Source organism: Pteropus alecto, unplaced genomic scaffold, assembly GCF_000325575.1.
Source record: "Pteropus alecto unplaced genomic scaffold, ASM32557v1 scaffold333, whole genome shotgun sequence".
In the NCBI taxonomy this organism is placed as follows: domain Eukaryota; kingdom Metazoa; phylum Chordata; class Mammalia; order Chiroptera; family Pteropodidae; genus Pteropus; species Pteropus alecto.
The window spans coordinates 2,257,682-2,281,750 of record NW_006433879.1 but is presented as its reverse complement, the minus strand read 5'-3'; the positions used below and the strand labels follow the sequence as shown (position 1 = coordinate 2,281,750).

General features: G+C 43.4%; 2 protein-coding genes across 2 annotated transcripts in view; both read right to left on the bottom strand.

Annotated features, from left to right (window-relative positions):
- The window catches only part of RASSF4 (Ras association domain family member 4), a 34,605-nt gene extending 29,893 nt beyond the window's left edge, over positions 1-4,712 (bottom strand). The window contains exon 1 of the mRNA XM_006908385.3: positions 4,629-4,712. The gene's annotated coding sequence lies outside the window, so the exon portion shown is untranslated. The remainder of the gene's footprint in view (positions 1-4,628) is intronic.
- An 18,057-nt stretch (positions 4,713-22,769) lies between these two features.
- The window catches only part of TMEM72 (transmembrane protein 72), a 22,232-nt gene continuing 20,932 nt past the window's right edge, over positions 22,770-24,069 (bottom strand). The window contains 3 exon segments of the mRNA XM_015586599.2: positions 22,770-23,108; positions 23,172-23,626; positions 23,629-23,664. Of these exon segments, the coding sequence (XP_015442085.1) occupies positions 22,770-23,108; positions 23,172-23,626; positions 23,629-23,664 (830 nt within the window).

The following is a 24,069-nucleotide window of genomic DNA, read 5'->3' as shown; positions in this document are numbered from 1 at the left end:
CCCCACCCCACACCCCTGGCCCCAGTGCACATAGCTCAGACCTCCACGCTTGCTTTTCATAGGAAGCTCTGTCCTCAACCAGAGGGCTCAGCTGTAGCCAGGGATCCCTGTGCCCCAGAGGAGGGGCCCCAGGGTGGTATGTCAGCCCTGGTAACCTGTCCCCAGTGAATGAGCAGTGAATTGTTTTTACTTTCCACTTCAGTGGCTGCTCTGCCAGCCTTGGGGAAGAGCGCCTGAAGACAGCTGGCACCACAGCCTGCCCTCGTTATTGTCCCTGGCTTTTGGTTTGGACAATGAAGGCTTTACAACTGCTAGCCTGTGACCCACCTTTCCCCTTTTGTGGTCATGGAGCCGGTTATCACAGAAGAAGGTAGCTCTGTGGTTTTTCAGGTTACCAGTACAGCCCAACTCCTGCTGGCCAAAGGCAGGAGAAAAAGAAGGCTAATGAAATGGAATTTTCTTGAAGCTAAATTGAGTGCATTTGAAAGCCCTTTATTTCAAGGCTGTGTGCTGCCTGCTTTTTAGTCTTCCAATGCTCTTTCATAAAATAATGGCAAAAAAAGGATGGTCATTGTTGTCCTTACTTGGTAAAATGGAAAATATGTCAGTATTAAAAATAAAATACTATGAGAATGTCTGAGACATCTAAGGGCTTGGTAACCTCTGTTCTAACGTTTTATAAAATTATGGTTCTCATTTTCCTGGCATGATTAAAATCTAATATGTAAAGAAAGTGACATGAGAAGCAAAACAAAGGAGGACAGAACATGTGGGGCACAGCTGGGAGTCTCTCCACCCAGTCTGTTTCCATTAGAAGGAAGTTGGAGGTTCCAAGGGAGAGGGCAGGTGCTGGTGACACTGCCAAGCATTCATGGGAAGCCTGACTTCCCTGCTCCACAACCAGAGGCTACAGCTTTCAAATGCCAGCCAGGGCCAGCAGGAAGGTATAAAAAACAAGGCACCTTTAAAGAGGCCTTCCCTGGCACCTGTTAGAGAGCAAATGGCAAGACCTTGGCGAGGAAAGAAGCTGCAGTGCTGGTACCAGCTGCCTCCAAGAGGGGGTCTGGCTAGACACAGGCTGCACATGTTTTGCTGAGAGCGCCAACTGTTGGGATGTACATGGCAGGAGCAGCTGCGGATCCTGCCCCCTTCCAAACTGCTGTCCTACCCCCTCCTCCCAATGCCACCATCACATCTCTCTGGCTCAGCCACACACCTCCCTGCCCCAGTACTGATGGCTAGGAAGCCCTGGGATGACACTGTGCACAGAAGAGGTGACCACAGAGTCATCAGCTACCTCTATTACTTTCCTTCTCTGGGCTGACCTCATGGACTCCAGCTTACCTTTACTGTATCCTTCACACCTGCAGTCCTGGGATCCCACTGACAGTTCTTCCTGAGACCATTCTGGCACCCAGGCCTCCCTGACACTGCTGCCCTTCCTCTGAGGGCCCTCTGTGCCCAGGCAGGAGGCCCTTCCTCCCAGCTTCCTGACAGCCCCAGCCCAGAAGCAGTTCCTACCCAAACCTCTATAACCGCATTCTTATTTCTGTCCTTGCTTTCAGGGCACATCAGCCTGGGGCAAGAAAGGTGTTTCCAATCCTCTGGCTCTCCCTCACATGCACACCCCCTGGTGCTGTGGGACCCTCCTCACCAAACCAGGCTCACTTCTTCTATGGAAGAGGGGGTCTATGGAAATAGGAATCCTCTCAGCTAAGCTTTTTGGGCCAAATAGGTGCTCAGAATGATCACTGAGGCCTGGGGCCAGTGGTGTAGCCCCTCTGAGTGCTTGGGGCCAGCTGCAGTGGGCTACACTGGGTGTTCTCTACAGCTGCCTCCACCTGTGCCATGCACTGTGTCAGTCCTCTGTGCCATGTGCAGCTGGAGGTGGTTTCCTGTGAGACATTGTGTGCCTATGAACCTTCTGGGTCATGGAGCCCTTTGGAGTCTCTTGAAAGCTTAACACACTCTCCCCAGAAAAATTTATGTGTGCGTGTGTGTGTGCGTGTGTGCGCGCGCGCACGCACGCATGCATGTACGCACACTCGAATTTGCATACAACTGCAGGTGTGTGTGTGTGTGCGTGTGTGCGTGTGTGCGCGCGCGCACGCGCGCATGCATGTACGCACACTCCGAATTTGCATACAACTGCAGTGTTATCAGGAAGCTATTGTTCATGTAGCCCTGGCTCCCCAGATCCCAGGTTAAGAACTTCTGCTGAAATGTGTCACAGCAAAAGACAGGAGACAAGAGCATTGTGAAGAGAAGTCTGGGTGTGAGTTTTGTTGGAGTATCAACTTAGTATGTGACTTCAGCATGTTGTGTCATCACTCTCGCCTTGGTTTAGCCTGGATTGGACTGGCCGCTGGTCTAGAGTGTCTTCAGGGCTCTTTTGAGTTCTGCAGTTACGGGGCTGTATGACATCCTCTGCCCCACCTCTCAAGGTCAAGCAAAGCGAAGGGAGGGGATTCTAAATCTCTCCCTGAACAGTGCATCCTGGGAAAAGAGGTTAGACAATTAGAAGATGAGACTGAGCAAAGAGCAAGTTCCTCTTTAACAAGAGTGAAAAAAACTGCAGAAGCTTTGGGAAAAAACTGCAGCCACTTCCTATTTTATTTTAATGTACTTTAAAACAATTTCAAAGTATTTTCTTCAATGTATTCTGTGACAGGATAACCACTCAGTCTTTACAAGGATCTAGGTTTAAAGCTCTGCTGTGATTCTTTAGCTGTTTGACCTTAGGCAAGTCCCTTTCCCTCCTTGAACCTCAGGTTCCTCATTAGTTGAGTCACTAACAGCTGTAAAGGTGAATGATGAGCCATGTACGACATGTCTTACATGGGGCTCACACAAAATCAGAAACTCCAGTTATAGGTCGTAATAGGAGTCAGGGGCTCCGGAGAGACAGCAGGGCAATGGGATGCGAATGTGGAACTCAAAGAGGATGACAGTCCTCCCGCCAGGAGCAACTCTGAGCAAGTACATACGTCTGAATTGACTGTTAAAACTAGGCCCCAGGCACCCAGATGCCCGGTCTAGAGGGCTTTCTGGCAGACACCCTAGCCAGGGTCTCCTCTTTGAAACTGCATTTACAGGATCCAAAGTGTGACATGCCTGAGTTCTATGTTCATTGTTATGACTCACTGTCTAGCTGACTTTACCCAGGAGGACCCTGGACCTTCACTCTGTTCATGATCTCCAGGTTACCAACTGGAGTTTCGTGGTGGAAATACAACCCCCAACTAGCGACTTTTACACTGACGCTGTCATCTGTGGCCTCAATCTCACTTTCACTGTCAAGTACTGAACCACCAGCACTACACACAGAGAATTATGACAAGAACTAATGAAAATAGACTTAACAAACACTGAGAAAGTGCCAAAACACACCCCATTACCACTTATAGTCAGCAATTTTTTGACCTAATTTTAACATGTTCCATCTTCTTTCTCTTTTCTCCTCCTTCCTCTTTCCCCCAACCTTTTCCTTCCGCCCTCCCTCTCTCTAGCACCTCCCATCCTGGTGGCAGTAAGTAGCTCAGGAATTACACAGAGGAGCAGGAGGCAGGCAGATCTGCATGTACCTGTTAGTCTTACCAATTCACTTACAAGATTTTATTTTATTTTTAAATCATGGCTTCTGGCAACAAATCTTGATTGTGTTGTGGGCAGTTGAACTACAGGGTAGCCAGTGAAGGTCTCTTCTGCAAGTGCAAGAGCATGGCTTTGGCCTGCTTTGCTTCAAATTACAGACTTCCGTCCTTTATTGGCTGTGACCTTATTTAACCCGTTTGTTAAGTGGGGTTACTAAATCTCTCTTTACAGAGTTTTGAGACAGCACTGGCACTGGCCTGGCTCTCATCTTGGTGTGAGAGGAGGTCCTCCCTCCCACAGGGCTGTGTCAGGTTAATAAAAACACTGAGGTGTCTGAGTCTAAAGTGCAGGACTAAGAGTCAGGAGAAATCAGGGTGAGCTCTCAGTGGATGAAATGAATGAGGCTTAGCACAATAAACCCTGGATTCAAATCCTGACTCCACCATTGCCTCATCTGGGCAAACTGGACACTTCCATAATTCTTTAAGCCTTAATTTTCTCATCTGAAAATGGGGATAATGAAACTATTGGGACTATAAGAAGTAGAGGGCATACTGTGATAAAAAGCCCTTAGCACAGATCTGGGAACAAGGCAAATTCTCTAAAAACGGCGATTGTGAGGCAAATTCCTCCCTCTGCTATCACCTTGGCGTTGGTTTTCCATCTATGAAATCTGAGAGTTGTGCCAGAGGCGCTTCAAGCTCTCTTCCCAACTCCAAGATAAATGCTTCTAGGAAACTGAGAGACAATGTGGGCAAAGGTATAGCCTGTGGCTGTGTCACCTATCGTGCTCAGGTTTTAGCCCCTAAGGTGCCCGCACCTTGGAGGAAGTGCGTGGCGCAATGCTCACTCCCAACTCAGCATTGGGCCTGAGGCTCGGGATGCGCCATGCTGGCAGCGAGAGGGGATCTTGCGCTCTGCAGCCGAGAGAACCCTATGCCCAGGCTCAAGAGCCCGTGGCAGGAGCGGGCTCGGGGGCGTAGGTGTCCGAGCTCCCTGGACTCCCCGAACTCTCCTGCCCATCTATCACTCACCGTCCACTCATCGCACAGTCCAGAAGCCGCTGTTAGTGCTGTGCCTCGCCGGCACCCGCAGCTGCGTCTATAGCACCCACTGACCACCGCCTCTTGTGTCCTACGCGTCGAGACCTCCCCTCCCCGCCCCTCGCTCCTCTTCGGCCAATCACGACGCCCATCTTTTACTCTCCGTCCCGCATCTCCCCGCCTCTCTTCGAGCGCCGGCCAATGGTGCCACCTTGTTCGGGCCACATAGGGAAGGGTCGACTCCAGGTTGTGCCCAAGGACCTGCGGGGAATGTTCGGCGAGTCGGGCCTGTGATATGTCCTCCCACCACCACCACCACCACCACCAGAGTGCCCGGAGACTAGCGGAGCAAGCAGCCTCGACTTGGCTGGGAGGGTCTGGGAACCGTGGGGGGTTTTCCAACAAAGGCCATTGCGTGGGCGCCGCAATTACTAGAGTGCCCGTCGCGGGGGAGGAGTTTATCAGTACGACCTGTTAATTGTTAATTTTCACTCAAGGGGCACCCGTGTGCAGTCCCGTCGTTTGCTTGGCGTAGCCTCTCAGAGAGGACTCTATGATAAAAAAAGATAACTTCTCTTCTGGTCACCTCTTGCTCCCGGAGGATTTGCCTGTGCGGAGGCGAGGGCACGGAAGACCACACAGGCCTTTTGGGGAATTCTGAACCGTTCGGTGTTTCTGGAGTGTGGGCATAGCAGGGCAGGGGGGGAAAGTTAATGGAAACATTTGCAATTTGTTTTTATCTGGTGATTCCCAGTCCTGACCTCGGATGGACCTTTTCTCCCCTATCCCCAACATAAATCATTTTAGTTTTATTCTATCTGTGGTTCTTACCCTTTTAAAAGGTCACGTGTCTATTTTGGGTCTTCTAGAAAAATGCAGGTGCCGACATAAGCAAAAATCTGCTAAGTTAAGTCTGTTCATCTTTACCCCAAATCCGGCAGTCCTAACAACGATTAGCACAGCCCCTCTTAAGTGGGGTCCAGGGCCCACAGACTTAACTCAGAAGAAAGGAAGGAAGGAGAGTAAAGGAAAAGAAGGGAGAGAGGGGGAGAGTGCACGCGCGAGTGAGCAACTTGTTTAGAGCAGCGATGTGTGAATTACAGTCACGAGTGATGTATCACAATCACTTTTATTTTTCATCCTGCACTCACAACCCAATAGTGGGTCATGAAATTAAGTTAGTAGATGTTGTGACTAGTATTTTTTAAAAAAAGAAGAGAAAATATCAGTGTACAGCACACGTAGTAAATGTAAGTTGTATTTCATGAAACGTTTGTTTGCATTATTTATGTTTTGGTTGCGTGTATTAGGTTATGGTATAAAATGTATTTCTCACTGTGGACCACAGTAAAAAATATTTGAAAGCCACTGTCTAAGTCAGTCCCTTTCATGGCTTTCTCAGCTTCCTTTGAAGCTGGAAGTGGCCATATGGCCCAATTCTGGGCAAAGAGATAGGGGAAATGTGTTGGGGCGAGGGGTTGGGGAAAGGAGAAGACAACTTTTGCTTTCCTGGTAGGAGGAACAGATACCCCTCCCCCCTGTTTTTTGTCTCAAATGTGGATATAATGTGTCATGTTTGGAGCATTGACGGTCATTTTGAGATCATGATACAACATGTCCCCATGCTAAAGCTGGTGAAGCATAAAGATAAAAGGAGTCTGAGTCTTTATTAACATCATAGAGCTGCTGCACCATGTATGTCTGCTTGCCCTAGACTCTTTGCCATGGAGAAAATTAAACCCCTATTTGTTTAAGCTAGAGGTTGTTAAGTCTTTTCTGTAAAGGGCCAGATAGTAAATATTTTTGGTTTTGTGGGCTAAATGGTCTGTGTTGCAATTACTCAGCTCTGCTGTTGTAGTTTGAAAGCATCCATAGACAACATGTAAACCAAAGGGCATAGCTGTGGTTCCAATAAAACTATTTACAAAACAGGTGGCACGCCGCATGTAATCCATGGGCTGTAGTTTGCCAACTCTTTCTTTCAGTGATCTTGCTTCCTTTATTGCCTCTCTGACTGCATCTCCTCTTACTTCCTATCCTGCTCTGGTCACATGCTTCTCACGTAAGTCCACTCCCATCCCAGGGCCTTTGCACTTGCTGTTTCCTTCGCCTGGAAGGCTTGTCCCCCAAATGTCCACAGGATTTGCTCCTTCACCTCCTTCAGGTCTTTACTCACAAATTGCCTTCTCTCTGAGGTCTTTCCTGGTTGCCTAACTAAAATGCCCCTCCCTGGCCCACAGGTACTACTCTGTGGCATGCTGTATATTTCACTTCTTTACTATGAGCTCCTTGAGGGAGGGAGACTGTGTCTGTATCCTTAGATGTGGACTCTGCCTAGAATGTCATGATGTTTAATCAGTATTTGGTATATAATTGACTTTTTTTTTTCTTTCTGTCAGATTCAGGTAAGGAAACATACTCAAGGAGGCTCATTATCCTATCCAAGGGGACACAGCAAGTGAAGTGGTAGAATCTGTATTTATGCTCTATGGCCCTGGGAAGTCATGTTCATGCTATCAGAGAGCGAGGGGAGAACATCATCTACCTCCATCGGAAGATCAGGCCTCAGGGGAGCTGAGGCCACACAGAGGTTTCTACAAGACTCCTTGCTCTAGGGCATCACCCCAATAAAGAAGGCCTCTGGGAGTCCATTAAGGGAACCAGGCATTATCCTGTTCATCTTGGGCAGTCTCATTTTTTATAGCATTCTTGAATCAGAAAGTCTTTAGAAAAGCCATTATTTTGTGAATAGTCCAGACTGACTTGTAAGATCCATAAAAAGCCAAATGAAAACACTTATGATTCAACATTTTTAGTCAAGAAAGAACCATGCAGAGTGAATTTATATTTGATTTGCAAGTGGGGAAATTTAAAAGAGCCTAATAGTTTACAAAACACATGTGACGTCTTAAGCCAGGTAAGGCTGCCACTGGGCAGGGTGTTCTCAACTTTTGCTTGAGGCTTCTTGGCATCAGGGCCAAGAAAACTGAGAAATTACCTTCTTCCTTCTGGTGCTTCTAGAAGCCAGTCATGAAAATGTCTGGGTATAATCACATGTTGTTGAGGTGCAATTTAGATTTCTCTGAGTTTTGAAAAATAGATTTATATATGTTAATGTAAACAACATTAATAATGAGGATCATTTTAAGGCCATTTCCTTAAAACAATAAAGGGGAGTTGGAATTAAAATTACTAGTTAATTGCTTAAGGCCTTTTATTGATGGCTTCAATTTTTTTTTTTTCTTCGTTGTCTCTGACATAAGATTCAGAACAAGTGACTTTTTAAAGCAAGTTTTCAAAAAAGTCTGCATGATTCCAAATGTAATTCTTTAGAACACAATTGAATAATTGCCCTTGATTGAGATCCGTAAGATCCGGTTTAAACCAAGCAGCTTTTCTTTGCTTTTAATGGGCTCTGTTTTATAAAACCTACCAGCAGGAAGAGACCACTTACAGAATGCTTCTTGTACCATTTGCTTTGGTGGAATCCTTGCATAGCGAGGTCATTCCATTGTGTGATCTTAACATACAGAAGGATTTGCCATCAGTTTTCAGGTGATTTCTCAAATAATCTGCATACCTCCTTTCTATCCTCCTTTCCTATTTGAAACAGTTTCCATTAACTCCATTTGTTAGCATATCAATAATAACTTGAGGTTAACATACAGAACTCCTCGACCCACACCAGAGGAGAATTTGTTCTCCAGATGGACATAAATTTTAATGGCATATACCACACAGGTGCCTTCCCATTAAACACACACACACACACACACACACATACACTTTATATATTAGTTGCCCTTTATGGTTGTGATTTGGAAAAACTTTTGCATCCCACCCTGCAGAACTAATAAGTGCCTAGCCAGGTTTCCTAGGAGGGAAGAAGTTGCTTTCCTAGAGAAGTTGCTTTAAAAGGTAAAACTTGCAGCTGAAACTTCTTTTTGTGGAAAAATAACTACTTGGCTCAAGCTCTTTCTCCACTCGGTACTGAGTGAAGAGTATGACTGTCCTGAGGTCTGCTCCAAAAACCTAAGTGAAGATAAGGAGGGCATGAACATCTATAGGCAGCAGAAACAGGCCTGGCTTATCAATGAGTCTTTCTCGTCACCCTCTCTTCCTATCTTCTTGACACTGGACATATATAATTTGGGGTGGGGGGTGGTTCATCCAACACTACAAATCAGAAGGTTAGGGGAGGAATACCTCTCTACTTTCTTAGACCTTTCCTGTGTTCCCACCCATCCACACTTCATAGATCTTTCTACCTTCAACTTGGCTATACTCCCAGAAGATGCTGACAATGCGGGACTGCTAGAAAGCCGATTATTTTGGAGGGATGTTGTAATTGCTATGAGTTGATAATGTCTTAAAAATATGATGAAAATAATTATGATGATGCAATACTCCTGAACAAACTGGATTTTCAATATAATTTTAATAATAGAACAACATAGCAAGACTATTTGCTGGACACAGGGAGCTAGGCAGGAACAGTACAAGGACAGGAGGATCTACAGGACAGTGCTTTTCAAAGGAGAATGTCTTAACTAAGGATTTACCTCCACAAAGAGTCTGGTGTTGCTTGGGAGCCAGAATTTCTATGAATAGCAAGATACTGACATTCAAAGCTGAGAGCAATTAAGACCTTCCCTCAAGCCAGGATGTTAAATGGCTGAAGGAAGTGGAAAACTTCCAGTTGAAAAAGAAGAAAACTTGAGTGCACAGAGCGTTTGCACAAACAAGGGCCGTTTGTCCAGCTCCTGGGCTGTGTATTTCAAAACAGGTCAGCCTCAGGGCACTCTGGGGAGACTTGCCAGCTAGAGAATGTGGCTGCTGCTATGTCCTGGAGGGGAGAGCAGCACTCTCTACCTCTTCTTCCAAGCATGCAGCTTCCTAAGGAATGTAAGACATCCCTAATGGGGGAAGGGCAAGCCCGCCAGACTTGACCTGTTAACCCTGTGTTTAAAAAGATGTTACAGCTGAATTGACCTCACCTCCGAACCTATCATCAAAGACACCACTGTTCAGCCTCTGGCGTGACAGGGGCAGCCATCCCCAAGTTTCCTTCCAACCTTTGTAACTGTGAACCAAGCACCTTTGTGTTTAAGTGAGGGTAGTGACATATAATTGCTAAACTTCAGAAATTTTGCATTCACTTGTGAACCATCTCTGGCTATTCACTTTGAAAATTCTTAATGTAACAAATTAGATGTTCACTTAAAGCTGGGACAGAATTAGGATAAGCAGTGTGTTAGGGTTCACAAGCTAAATAGAACTAGTAGGAGATAGGTATATTTCCTATTGAGATCAACTGATAGAATGATGGAAGAGAGAGGGAGAGAGAGATTTTAAGGAATTGGCTCATTTAATTATGGGGGCTGACAGGTCCAAAATATTTTAGGATGGCCAACAGGCTTGAGATTCAGTCTTGAGTCTGAAATCTGCAAGCCAACTAGCTGGAAACTCAGGCAAGATTGTGTGCTGAATCTTGAGGCAGAATTATTCCTTCATTGGGAAATCTCTGTCTACTCACTTAAGGCCTCCAGCTAATTGGTTGATGCCCTGCTACATTATGGAGGGTAACCTGTTTTACTCAAAGTCTATTGGTTTAAATGTTAACCACATCTAAAAAATACCTCACAACGTCTAGACTGGTGTTTGATCAAACAATTGGTACTATAGCTTAGCCAAGTCAACACATAAAATCAGCCATCACAAGTGAGTTGACCAATGGCTCATACCTCTTCATGCCCCCCTCAGGAGAGACTCTGTGGCAAGGTGTGGCCTGATACTAGGCATTCCAGGACTCTACAGAAGGTAACAGTGCTTCTTTGAATGCATCTATATTATCTACGGCAATTTTTGAGGAACTTCTGCTTCTCTGTTGGCCAACTGGGTCTACATTAGGCGTTGGCTTGATAGCAATTATTTTCATCTCTCTTGCCACTACTCAAGCAAAAGCAGCCATAGGCAATTTGTAAGTGAATGGCATGGCTGTGTTCCAGTAAAACTTTATTTACGCTTGATCTTGGCCAAAAAGCTGAGAAGCAATACAACTTTATTTACAAAAACAGGCAGAAGGCCTGATTTGGTCTACAAGTAAAGGGAGAGTTTGGTATGATATCAGACCTTTTCTCTCTGCCAAACTTGACAAAGGGGTGGGATGCCTTTAGCTATGAGGAATAAAAAACTCAAACAAAGGGAGTTTTTTATCTTACACAATAAAAATCCCCAGGAATGGGTACTTCCAGGGTTGGTTAAGTCAGTGTCTCAAAAGACATCTTCAAAGACCCTGGTTCTTTTCACCTCTGTGCTCTGTCATCTTAAGCATATTGGTTAAGTTCACCCAGGTATTTTCAAACGGTTCCCATATTTATTGGCAAACATGACCACAATTCAATAGAAGAAGAGGAAGAGTGTGCTCTAGTGAGACTCATTTTAGTAGCAAGGAAACCTTTCCCAGAAATCACTGGTATGTTTCCCCTCAGTTTTCATTGGCCAGAACTTGGGTGTGAGTGCTGCAGAGGATGGCCAAGGGGATCAAGGTAGATCAGCCATGAAAACTCAGGCTCTACCAGCAAGCAAGGGCTCAATGGTGTCTCTAGAAAGAAGCCCAGTAACACCTGTTCTAACTGCAGAGCCCCAGGCGATAAGGTGGGCCCATTCCAAGGGGAGCGAAGTCACTGCCTTGTGATGAGTGAGCAGGGTTTGAATGGAGAGAAGGATGGAAACATGCAGGAGAGAATTCAAGAGAGCAGTTTCCTCTATTGAGTCCCATGTATGAGGCTCTGGGCAGCTGGAAGAGTACCCCAGCTAGAGAAAAGTAGTGAGACCATGAGCAGTCAAGCCACCCAAGGCAGAAAAACAGGAACTGAAAATGCCAGTGGAGAAATGATAAATGGCTGCAGGGGCCTGAGGCCAGAAAGGATCCCTGCCAGCTACTGGGGAGGCCTTAGCCATGGAGCTCTGGCTGGTCTCTTTCTGCTAAACTTTATAAGCTCCAGACTGGAATGCAGCAAGCAGGAGCAGCAGGAGACTTGAGCCCAAGAATGAAACTGGAGGGGTTGCCCTGGTATTTATGCTGTCTGCCTAAGTGTCAAAGTGACATTTACTTAGTCACTTTTTACCTGCATTGGGGCAGAAGAGATGCTGCCGAAGCTGGGATTTTTATCCTCGGTTTGAAGGCCAGCTATGAAGAGGGCTTGGCACAGCTCCCAGGTTCAGCTGGGTCCAGATCTGCTCAGGCCCATCATCAACCCAGGGAAAATCCAAAAGGCATCAGGCCTCTGGCAGTATGAGCAACACAACAGGTTGATCATGCTGAATGTGGGAGAGCTCAGCAGGCCTAATCAGACTGTACATGTGTAGGGGTGGAGATGCTTAGTTCTCAGAACAGAAGCTGCCCCTGAACATATGAGCACAAGAATGAAAAGTGAAAAACATGCTCAAAAACAAAGTGGGGAGCTGGTCTTCTGCCTTGTCTCAACTAAGTTAACTTTCCCCATTCTCTTACTTCCTTTATCTCTCCCTGTCCCTTGCCTTCTCTCTATTTATCCCTGAGAAAAATTAGAATCTAGGATAACTTAGTTGGAAGGGACCTTAGGGTCATCTGGTCAATATCCTTCTCATTCAAAAGATGAAGAGAGAGAGGTCCAGGGGAAATGGTGTGGCCAAAGCCAAGTGCTGGTGAGGTCTGTGGCCAGTCTTAGACTGGCATTAAAAATCCCAGGAACCTAGAATGAATACTGTGCCAATGTTCAAGTTACTAAATTTTCCATTCTATGGCTTCCTACCTATAAATGTGATCATGACAGACCCTGCCTCATAGGTTGTGAAAACTAGAGGAGAGGGGACCTGCAAATCACTGAAGGCCTGGCCCACTCAGGTCTCAGTTCTACCAGTTGTTATTGTCACTGTTGTTGATATGTCTCTTTGCCTTATGCTTTTTATACTGCACAAAAGTCTTCTTTGTTATATGAGGAGACTATATCTGCTGGCTTCAGACTCTGATGGATTTGGTCATACTTCCCTTGTCCTGGGATAGACAATTACATACCTGATAATATTCTAGTCCTATTTTTGAAGCTTAACACAAATGTACTTTCCTAGATTTCTCTCTGAATTCATCTCTCATGGCACATAGTTAGCAATTTCATTGTAACAGTTATACCTGCCTCATGTCAGCCACACGTAATGGTTCATCTATGGGATCAGACAGCATGTCTGACTCACCTCTCCAGCCCAGCACCTTGCAGGGAGCCTAGACCACCAGTAGGTTCTTAATGAATACTTGTTGAGTTAATTTGACTCTTGTCCCTGGCAACCTATTCTCTAAGTTTATGTTGGTGCTCTGGCTTAAAAGAAAGGAAGATGTTCCACTCTGAAAAGAGGAACCCAAGACTCAGCCTACAAACATCTCACTGAGTTTCCTGGAAACTGAAAACTGAAGTAAAACTGAAGCTAGTGACACCCTCACTCCTACTCTAGGCCACATGAAGCCTCAGACAGAAGCAGTTGTATAAAGACAAATGAATAATCATAGGCATTGCCCATTCACTTTACTTGTTATCCTCTCTTTGAAGGGGAAATTTGATTTGAGACTCACAAAGGCTTTCAATATTCATTAGGTGGTAAACATTCCATTGGATGGGCCCCAGTATCCTCTCAGAATATTTTCTCCATTCTAATGCTTCTCACTTTCTCAGATCACTTTCCTGAGACTATGCACATTTCTCAGAAGTTCATACTATTAAAAAAAATCTCACCGGCTCTCTTCAGAGTCAGTATTAGATTTTCCTTGGGTTTGCTATGTAGTTTGGGCAAATGCTCCCTGTTAACGTGCACAGCTGGGTGTCTCTTCCCTGTGGCTCAGAGCTGGCAGATCCTTTAGAGGTGACCTTATTCCCTTAGGCTGCATACGAGGAATGACCCAAGGCCCTAAATCTCAGCAGAGCCAAGTGAAACCATATTCTTAGCCTCCTGGAATCTTCTTTCTGTGAAGTTGTTTACTCACCCTTGTCATAATGTTACATACACTTAAATGAAATTTGGTCCCTCTGAATTCCACTTCTCTCCTGTGTAAAGGTCTTGACTTATCAGTTCTTCCTTCCTCTTGGGACAATGATAAGATAACCTTATGCAAACCTTATGGGTGCAGCCTGTGTCCAGTCAATGAGGAGAGTTCCTCGTCTCCCAAGAGCGTTACATTTCCTCTACTCTCCAGGTGGTCAAACAGATGGCTGTCCACCGGCCAGCCAGCATCTCTTGACTTCAGCTGAGCCCAGGGCTTTGAGGGGAAAATGCAGGCTGGACGACTGACCAGTTTATAGAGGAAGCTAGAAATTTTTTGCAGGCAGAGAGATCAGTGAGGTGTGGGATGGTTTAAACCCCAGGAAAAGAGGCTCAAGTTTGTTCCTGGGCCAAACGCACCGTTGGCATGGAATTCGGTCCTAGCTGAGCTGAATGGACTAGGTGGGACTTGGCAAGAGTAATGTGCAACCTGCAGAGAGAGCTGCATCTCAGCAGAACTGATCAAGGAAGGAGCAAAAGATTGCACAGTGGCTATAGGCTCCCATGTCCAAGAAAGGAGCATTGAAAGACCAGGAAGACCAGGAGGCTCATGTTGACTGAGTCCTTGGCAGCTACTAGGTGCTCTACTTTATTCATATCATCATATTTCACCCTCAGTCAATTCTTAGAGGTAGGTACTATTATTATCCCTCTTTACAAATGGAGGCTTAGAGAGGTTACATGAGCTCTGGCTACACAGCTGGTGAGAACAGATCTAGGGCTCAAGCCTGGGTCTTGTGCACTTGTCACAAAATTCTCACTAATGTACTACATTTCTTCATGGTTGTGGAAAAAAAAAAAAGGTGGGGGCAAGACTTCTGGACTGGCAGTGTGAGGAACTCGAGGAACTCTCTTTCCAACAAAATAACTATTTAAGAAAATTTTAAATATCAATTATTTAAAATCTCTAGAAGTTGGCCCAAGGGCATATAGGAAATGGAGAAACATTCATTAAAAAGTCTATTTGACCTTGGTAAGAACGGGGAAGTCTATGGCATTTGAACCATGACCCATTCCCTCACTTCTTCTCAGCTTCATCTCTTGGAAGTTACTTCAGGCACTCTACTCTGGGCAGGTGTGGCCAATAACACAGGGGCTCCTTCTCCTTCCGGCTCCCAGTTTAGGTACAAATTTGCTCCTAGAGGGGCAAATGTTAGTGTTTCTCATTCCCTGAGGTCCTGTGCTGAAAAAATTCTATTCTAGGGAGGCATAACCAAGATGACTGAAATCTCCTTCTCCCACTGAGCCCTCACTCATACAGCAGAAGTTCTGCTCCATGCACAGCAGGCTGAGAATACCTGGGCCTCAAATGCCCACCCCAGCTCACTCCTAAGATAGAGATTCCATGCTGGGAGGGACAAGCTGAGAATAGTAGGTGTTATTCCCCCATCCCCGTACCTACTTGTAGAGTTGGGGTATCATTCCAGGGAAGCAGATATCTTTCCCCATCTCTGGCTCTTGTGCAGTGCTGCAGAGGTTCTGCCCAGGGAAAAAGAAGCTAGTAAGGATGAAGAGCTTAAAGCTCTGTTTGAAGGGACTGATTTTACTTAGACCAGAATGTGGAGAATTTTGTGCATCAGGGAGTTGTTGAAAACAATGAAGATCTTGGTGAAGAGCAATTAAAATGATACTCATAACTCCATGGTACTGGTAGCAACAAGTAAAAGGTCAGAATAACCAGAAATTTACTAGAGAACTGGGTAGAGACAGCCAAGAAGAGTCTTCTTGGAATCACAGTCATCTGTGGGGGCCAGGAAGGTTGTGTCCATGTATCACACAGCACCCACTCACAAGCAATCAGCAGGATATGAGGCAGATTTGAAAACATCCCCAGTCCAAACATAGATTAATCAACAAAAGATATATACCTTACTGGCTCAAAGAGCTTAAGCACACTCTGACCAAATACTGGACCAGGGCAACATCCAGAAATTCAGACTTAAAAATAAAATCACAAACATCCCTGATATTCTGGCATACAGTTTCATGTGCCTAAGGCTATGCCCTCAGGAATGATCAGAGAAGAAATATCCAATCTACTAGTCTCTGGCTGAATGTGGGGGAAAATCTAAATTCCTGTAACCATACTAGAAATCTTCAAATCTCCAAATCTCTCTCTCTCTCTCTCTCTCTCTCTCTCTCTCTCTCTCTCACACACACACATACAATGGTAAGGGCTACAAAGGCCTTAATCATAAGTTTTGACGAATAAGTGGCTTTTGTTGATGTGAGGGAAACTCCTAGGCAACCAAGCTAAAAAATTTAAATGCAAGGAAAAAATATTGATCAGGATATTGGAGACTGAATACTGGGGAAACATTTATTGACCTTAGAGAATTAGTATAGCCAGTGAGTAAACAAACAAGTTAATAAACAAGAAGAGACACAGGCATGGGTGAGAGGAGCACTAGTATCTAGAGCAGCTACTATATATCATCTAAAATGTCCATTTTAGAGATATACAAAGAAAGAACATGTGATAAACAGTAGATAAAAGTAGGCAATAGACACAGTGTTTGAGGCGGCCAAAAGTGGGATTTAGCTGACAAAAACCTTCAAAGCAGCTTTTATAAGTATGTTCAAAGAACTAAAGGAAACCATGTTTCAAGAATTAGAGGAAAACACAATGATATCTTACCAAATAGAGAGTAAGAATAAATAAAGTAAATAAAACAAAGAGATAAATTGTTTTAAAAAAGAAACAAATGGAAATTCTAGAGTCAAAAAGTACAATAAGCAAAATGAAAAATTCACTAGACTCAACAGGAGATTTGACATAGAGGAGAAAAGAATAAGCAAACTTGAAGATAGATTAATGGAGATTATGCAATCAGAACAGAGAAGAAAAAGTATTGAAGAAAAATGAACAGAGCCTCAGACTAGTATATACCAACATATGCGTAATGAGACTACCAGAAGGGAAGGAGAGAGAAAAGGGGGAAGAATAAATATTCTAGGAAATAATGGCTGAACAATTCATAAGTCTGATGAAAAATATTCATATATACACCCATGAAGTTTAAAAAATTACAAGTAGAAGAATTCAAAGAGACATTTAGGCAGATCATAGTCAAAATGTTAAAAGACAAAAACAAAGAGAGAATCTTGAAAGCTATAAGAGAAATAACCCATCCTGTACAAGAGAAACTCAATAAGAATAACAACTGACTTATAATCAGAAACAATGGAGGCTAGAAGGTAGTGTGAGGATATATTTAAAGTGCTAAAAGTTGACTCAACACACACACACACACACACACACACACACGCACACACACACTAAAACTGTCCACCAAGAACATTATATCCAGCAAAATCATCTTTCCAAAACTAAGTGAAATAAAGATATTCTCATACAAACAAAATCTGTGATAATTTGTTGCCAGCAGATCTGCCTACTAAGAAATATGAAAAGAAGTTCTTCAGGCAATGACAATCACAGCACAAAGAAGGCAGATAGAAACAAAGCTATTTTGAAATAAGGAAATGACCAGATGGTAACTTAAACTTAAAAAAGGAAATGAAGAGAACCAAAATGGCAAATAGGAAGGTTACTATAACAACCTTCTCTCAGCTTCTTTAAGAGACATTAAGATTGCAAAAAGTAATAATTACAACAATGTATTGTTGGGTTTGTAACATTTATAGGCCATATGTATAAATAATACCATAAAAAGTGGGGACAGAATGGAGCTATATAGAAGTAAAGTTTCTCTATTTCAGTGGAATTAAGTTAATATAAATGTAAACTAAATTTCAATAATTTAAACTGCATATTGTAATTCCTAAGACAACCACTAAGAAAATCATTAAAAATACAATTTAAAAAAATACTAAGGGAATTAAATTTTACACTAGAAAACATGTACATAATACAAAAGAAGGCAGTAAAGGAGGAGTAGAGAAACAAAAAATACATGAGAAATGTAGAAAACAATGAGCAACATAGGAAATATAAATCATATCAATAATATTAAATGTAAATGAATTCAACAACGTAAACAAAGACAGAGGTGACAAGATTGGATAACAAAACAAGATTGAACTATATCTTGCCTATGAGAAAAACACTTCAGTTTCAAAGATACAAATAGGTTGAAAGTAAAAGGTGAAAAATATATAGCAGGCAAACAGTAATCATAAGAGAGCTGTAGTGGATAATGTCAGAAAAAAATCTACTTTAAAACAAGAAATATTACTAAAGATAAAAAGAGACATTTCATAATTATAGTCAATACATCAAGAAGATATACAATTAAAAACATATATGTATCTAACATGAGAATCCTAAACACATAAAACAAAAACTGGCAGAATTGAAGAGAACATAGGGGGTAAGCAAACTTTTTGACATCAGTCTTGGTGATCATTTTTTTTGGATTTGACATGAAAAACAAAGGCAGCAAAAGCAAAAATAAACAAGTGAGACTACATCAAACAAAAAAGCTTCTGCATAGTCAAGAAAGCAATTAACAAAATAAAAAGGCAATATATGAAATGGGAGAAAATATTTGCAAATCACGTATCTGATAAAGGGTTGGTATCCAGACTATATAAAGAAATCATATAACTCAATAGCAAACGACAAATAATCTGATTAAAAACTGGGCAGAGAAACCGCATAGACATTTTTCCAAAGAAGACATACAAATGGCCAACAGATACATGAAACATAACTAATCATCTTGGAAATGCAAATCAAAACCACAATGAGCTATCACCTCACACCTGTTAGAATGGCTATTATCAAAAAGACAAGAAATAACAAGTGTGGATGAGGATGTGAAGAAAAGAGAACTGTTTTGCACTATTGATAAGAATACAAATTGATGCAGCCATTAGGGAAAACATTACAGAGGATCCTCAAAGAAATAAAAATAAAACTCCCATGTTATCCAGCAATTACATTCCTGGGTCTATATCCAAAGAAAATGAAAACAGAATATCAAAGAGATAGCTGCACTATCATCGCAGCATTATTCACAATAGCGAAGATATGGAAACAGCCTGAGTTGGTCAATGGATGAATGGGTAAAGAAGATGTGATATATATACATACAATGGAATATTATTCAACCATGAGAAAGAAGGAAACCCTGACATTTGCAACATGGATGAAGCTTGAGGGCACAGTGAAATAACTCAGATAGAGCAAGGCAAATACTGCATAGTATCATACAATACCACCAACAAAAAAAAATCTAACTCTTAGAAATAAAAATAAAAAGTAGAAATAGAAAAGTCTAACTTTAAGATATAGAAAGTAGAAAAGGGGCTGGCAGGGGCTGAGAGGTAGGAAAATTTAGAGAGGTTCATAAAAGGGTACAAACTTTCAGCTGTAAGATATATAAGGTCTGAGGATCTAATATAAATCATGGTGACAAGAGATGATAATACTGCACTATATAATTGAAGTTAAAAAAATAAGGAAGTTCAGCAAGTTTGTGAGATATGAGATCAATACACAAGAACCAGTTGTATTTCTACATACTAGCATCTGAAATGAAGTGTTAAATAAAACTTGCTGCTGTGTTATATGATAGATACGTTAATTAACTTGACTGTGAAAATAATTTCATGATATATACATATATCAAATTATCACACTGTGCACTTAAATATATGTAATTTATTTGTCAATCATATCTCAATAAAGCTGGGGAAAAAGGAAACCTCTTCCATTTACAAAAACTTAAGAAAATAGAACAAAAGAAGTGCAAGATTTGCACATAGAAAACTATAAAACATTATTGAAAGAAATTAATGATGATCTAAATAAATGGAAAGTCACCCTATACTCATGGACTGGAAGATTTAACAGTGTTAAGTAGGAATACTTCCAAAAGTGATCTGGAGAGTCAATGAAATTCCCATCAAAGTTTCAGTTTGCTTTTTTGCAGATATTGACAAACTGATCCTAAAATTCATATGGAAGTGTGAGGGACCTCTTGAAAAAGAACAAAGTTGGGGGCTTACACTTCCTGGTTTCAAAATGTACTTACTACAAAGCTACAAAGCATTTGAGTAGACATTTCTAAAGAAGCTATACAAAAAAATAGTCAATAATTACATGAAAAAATTCTCAGTCCCATTAGTAATTATAGAAACACATACCAAACCATAATAAACGGATGAGTATAATAAAAAAGACACACAATAATAAATGTTGGCAAGGATGTGGAAAAGTCAGAACACTCATACATTGTTGGTAGAATGTAAAATGATGCAGCCCCTTTGGAAAACAGTCAATAGTTTCTCAGGAAATTAAACATTAGGTTACCATTTAACCTAGCAATTCCATCTCTAGCTATATATCTGAGAGAAATGAAAATATATGTTTACCCAAAAACTTGTACATGAATGTTCATAGCAGTGTTATTCATAATAGGCACAAAGTACAAACAACCCAAATGCCCATCAACAGTTGAATAGAACATAATGTAGTATATCCATATGATGGAATATTATTCGACCTCTAAAAGGAATGAAATAAAGATACATGTTACAACATGAATGAACCTTGAAAACATTATGCTAAGTGAACAAAGCAAGTCACAAAAGACCACGTCTTATATGATTCCATTTATATGAAATGTCCAGAAGGATAATCTATAAAAACAGAAAATAGATTAGTGGTTGCTTAGGGTGGGGTTAGGGTAGGGGAGAAAGTGACTACTAATGTTTTATTTTGGGGGGCGGTGATAAAAATGTTGGGAACTTAGATTATGGTGAACTTGATTATGAATATACTAAAAACCATTTAAATTGGTGAATTTTATGATATGTGAATTATATCTCAACACAGATTTTAAAAACTAAAATGAAAATCTCTTAGGACTGATGGGAGAGACCTGTTATACTAGATGACCTCTAGAACATGGCTCCTCACATTTGGGGGTCTGCTGTGGCTCCCTAAGGTGGAAGATGGTGGCAGCACCCTCCTTAGGCTCAAGCACTGGATTCTAGAACTGAGAAAGAAGCTTTTGGATCTGCACTGGCCTGGCCAAGGGACAAGTGTTAATGGTGTTTCCTCAGTGCTTCCTTACTTTAGGGCTTTCTCACTGTGAGGCCCCCACAGCAATAGGAAAGTGCATTCACACTCACGTGGGTGATCTGTAATCTGAAGAGCACTTTCTCCACCTTTCTTAGTTGAGTGATCACACTAATCCTGAGAGAAATTCTGTTATTTCCATGTAATAGGGGAAACTGAAACCAGAGAGGATGGCCAAGATCAATCAGCATTTAGTGGCAGATTTCATGATTCTCAGCCCAATTTTCTTTCTACTTCCAATTGCGCTGTTTCACATCTACAAAATGTCTGCTCTGCTTTCTGCTGAGAAAGGGGGACAGGCTACAACAGTGTCAGCCCTTCTGTTGTTCTCAGCAGAGATGAGGGCCATTATGGCACCTGTGCAGGATATCAATAGATAAGAATGTAGTTGTCTTGGGCTGAGAGTCAAATGGAGACATATGATGCCATCTGCGTATGGTTCTCTGACAGAGGTCTATGTCTCAGAATCACATGCACATCATATTACCTAGAACTCTCAATGCCCCCTCATCTTTAAGACACATCAAAAACAATGCTCTAGCACTTGGATTTACAGAAATATTTATTAAATGGAATCTGACAGCTTTGACATTACATTTTCAGGTGTGCTTCTTGCAACCTGGTCATTCATCCAGCTCTGCAGGCTGGGGTTCTGAGAATGGAGTGCGAACATCAGGGTCCACAGAGGCTGGCCGTGCCTGTGCTGTGCCCATCCCTCTTCTCCACATGACAGGTGCAAGACCCTGGGTTCTCTCTTCTTGCAATCCTTCTGTGCATGGGTTTTCTGCCTAGGACACCTCCCCATTAGGAACTGGGCACAATTCCCACTTATCCATACCCCATGTTTCATATTATTCACTCTCGCCTGATTGTGACTCACAGATCCTGAAGTCTCTCCTCAGTGGCAGGTAAAGAAACAGCTTTACTGCTTCCCCCATGGAGGACTTATGGGAATGTGTTTGCCTTTATTCACCTGGTTTTATGTATGAAGTGGGTTACTAAAGAAAGAGGTCTGCTTATGTGAGACACTTGCTGAATTTAGGTACCAAAATGATACTAGCTTCTGGTTGGCTATTTCCATACTTTTGCAAAATACCTTGTAGAGGGTGTTGAAAAGGGTACCAAAATGAACACACATTTCTTATCTAGACCTTAAAGTATGTGCCCTGAGGTATGTTTTGCAGAACTGTTGTGTTTGCTCACACACACGAACTGGAGAGCCATGTAACTGTTTTTTCGGATTGCTCATTAATTAAGATTGCCTGTGAAGAAGTGTTTGCTCTTTCTTGCAACAATCCCATGACCAAAGATACTTTTTAGAAATGAAAACTACATTGCAAGTCCTTTAATTAAGGAATAGCTGATGGAAATTTCTTTGCTCAATCTGGGTTAACTGTCACTTTCATGGCCTCATGACAGAGAGCTAGCCTGCCTGCTCACTTTTCTCCTTTCCTCCCTCTTCCTCTCCTCTTCCTTCAATTTTGAACAAACATTTTTATTGTTGTTGTTCTGCTACCAGGCATCTAAGCATGGCAGAACCACTTCTCAGTGCTGTGTGAGTCTTCAGGGCATTACCTCTGTGGTCCCTGCATATAATAGTAGGCACTGTGTCCTGTGCTGTGGCATTCACTGCTGAAGGTTGACATTGGTTTTCAGGATCCTTTAGGTTACATCATCTACTTGGAATCTTGGAAAAGTTCATGTGGTTGGGATGCAGAGAGACCTCAGTGATGCTTCTGGAATGAGTGTCGCTCATCTGGCCTGGCTCTCCCCACAGTGAGCACAGAATGGCATTGTTTCCCTGAGCAGCTCTGTGACTCTTTGCTGCCCAGCACCAGCTCCAGAGCAGACAGAATGCAGCTCACTGCTGGGTGCTGCTCCACCCTCTGCAGGCCTGCAGCTTGGACTGTCCTCCCCATTCTGAGCAATATCGGTTAGGGGTCAGGACCCATGGCTACCTTCAACTCCTGCTTTTGACATGCGTAAGTTTCCAGTGCATCCCTGGGCCTTCAGAACGGAGATCTTGCCTCAGAGATGGGACAGGCCAAGTCCTTGCTAAGTGCTGGGCTCTGTGTCAGGAGCAGAAGAAGCCTGGTGGCTTCTCCTGGGGCTGAGGCAGCCTTGTGTGAAGTGGGTGTGACGATCTCTTTGGGGGAAAGCACAAGGGTTTTTCCACTCTGTGTCCAGAAGGAGGAACTTGTGCTGGCTTGAGGCAGCGTGGGCTTCATTTGTACTTCCCTCAAGGCTTCTGCAAGACCAGACAGGCTACTTGATGGCCCCAGAGGCCCAGTCATCACAGGATATCTGGTTACCCATTGAAGAGCTGACCTGCGAAGACTCTGTGCTCCCTAGAGGGCCCACGGATATCAGGAAACTTCACACAGGGCCATCAATCTAGGCAGACCCCTCACTGAGTGTCCCCTAGGCTGGAGCAAGCAGTTCAGTAGAGGCCAGTGCCCGAGAGAAGACTTTTTTGTCTGAGGTGGAGGGATGATAGGGGTGGTGTCAGAGGTGGTTTCCTCTGGCTCACTGTCCTCATCTTCTAGGCCTTCAGTGAGGGCTGGGATGATCCTGACCACACTGTCTTCAAAGTGTACCTGCTTCTTCTTGGCCAGAGAGTCAGCTGGCTCCAGCGTCAGCTCTGTCAGGGCATCGGGGCACTGGAAAGCACTGGGCTTCCTAGTTCCCTTCAGAATGCTCTTCATGTGGATGAAGAGGGAGCTGGGCCCCTCCTTGAGGGATCCGCGGAAAGTGTAGGTTTGCTCAGTGTCCCCAGAACCAGTGGTGCTAATGGCGCTGCTAGAGGGGTCTGTGTACTGCTCTGGAGGGGCTAGCACCTCAGGGGCAGCTTTACTCTTCTTTTTTGCAGGAAAGAGGCCAGGCCAGTGATGATGAGCATGGAACCTGGAAGAGATCTGGGAGGTCAGGATGCAGGATATGTCCTGGAGAAAAGCCAGAGGCTGTACGGGCCCACTGTTCCAAAAGGCCACTGCAGCATTCTTGTGTGGCTACGCTCAGGCCCCCTGTGCCCTAGTCTTTTCACCTAACTTGTCCTCACACAACCACATCAGACTCAGGTGGCAGGCCTGACACCCAGCCGAGGCATGTCAGCAGGGCCAGTACCATGCTAGGGCCCTTACCTTGACCATTAGCTAGAGGACACTGTGCCTGAGGCTCCCTTCCTATTGACAGCTGACCCTAGTGCTGCCTAAACAGCCTTCTGTCACCATGCTCAGTGTCCCTCTCAGAATGACTTGTTGGAGGTGGACCTGTGATACCTTCACTGGGCTTGGACTCTGTCTTAGATAC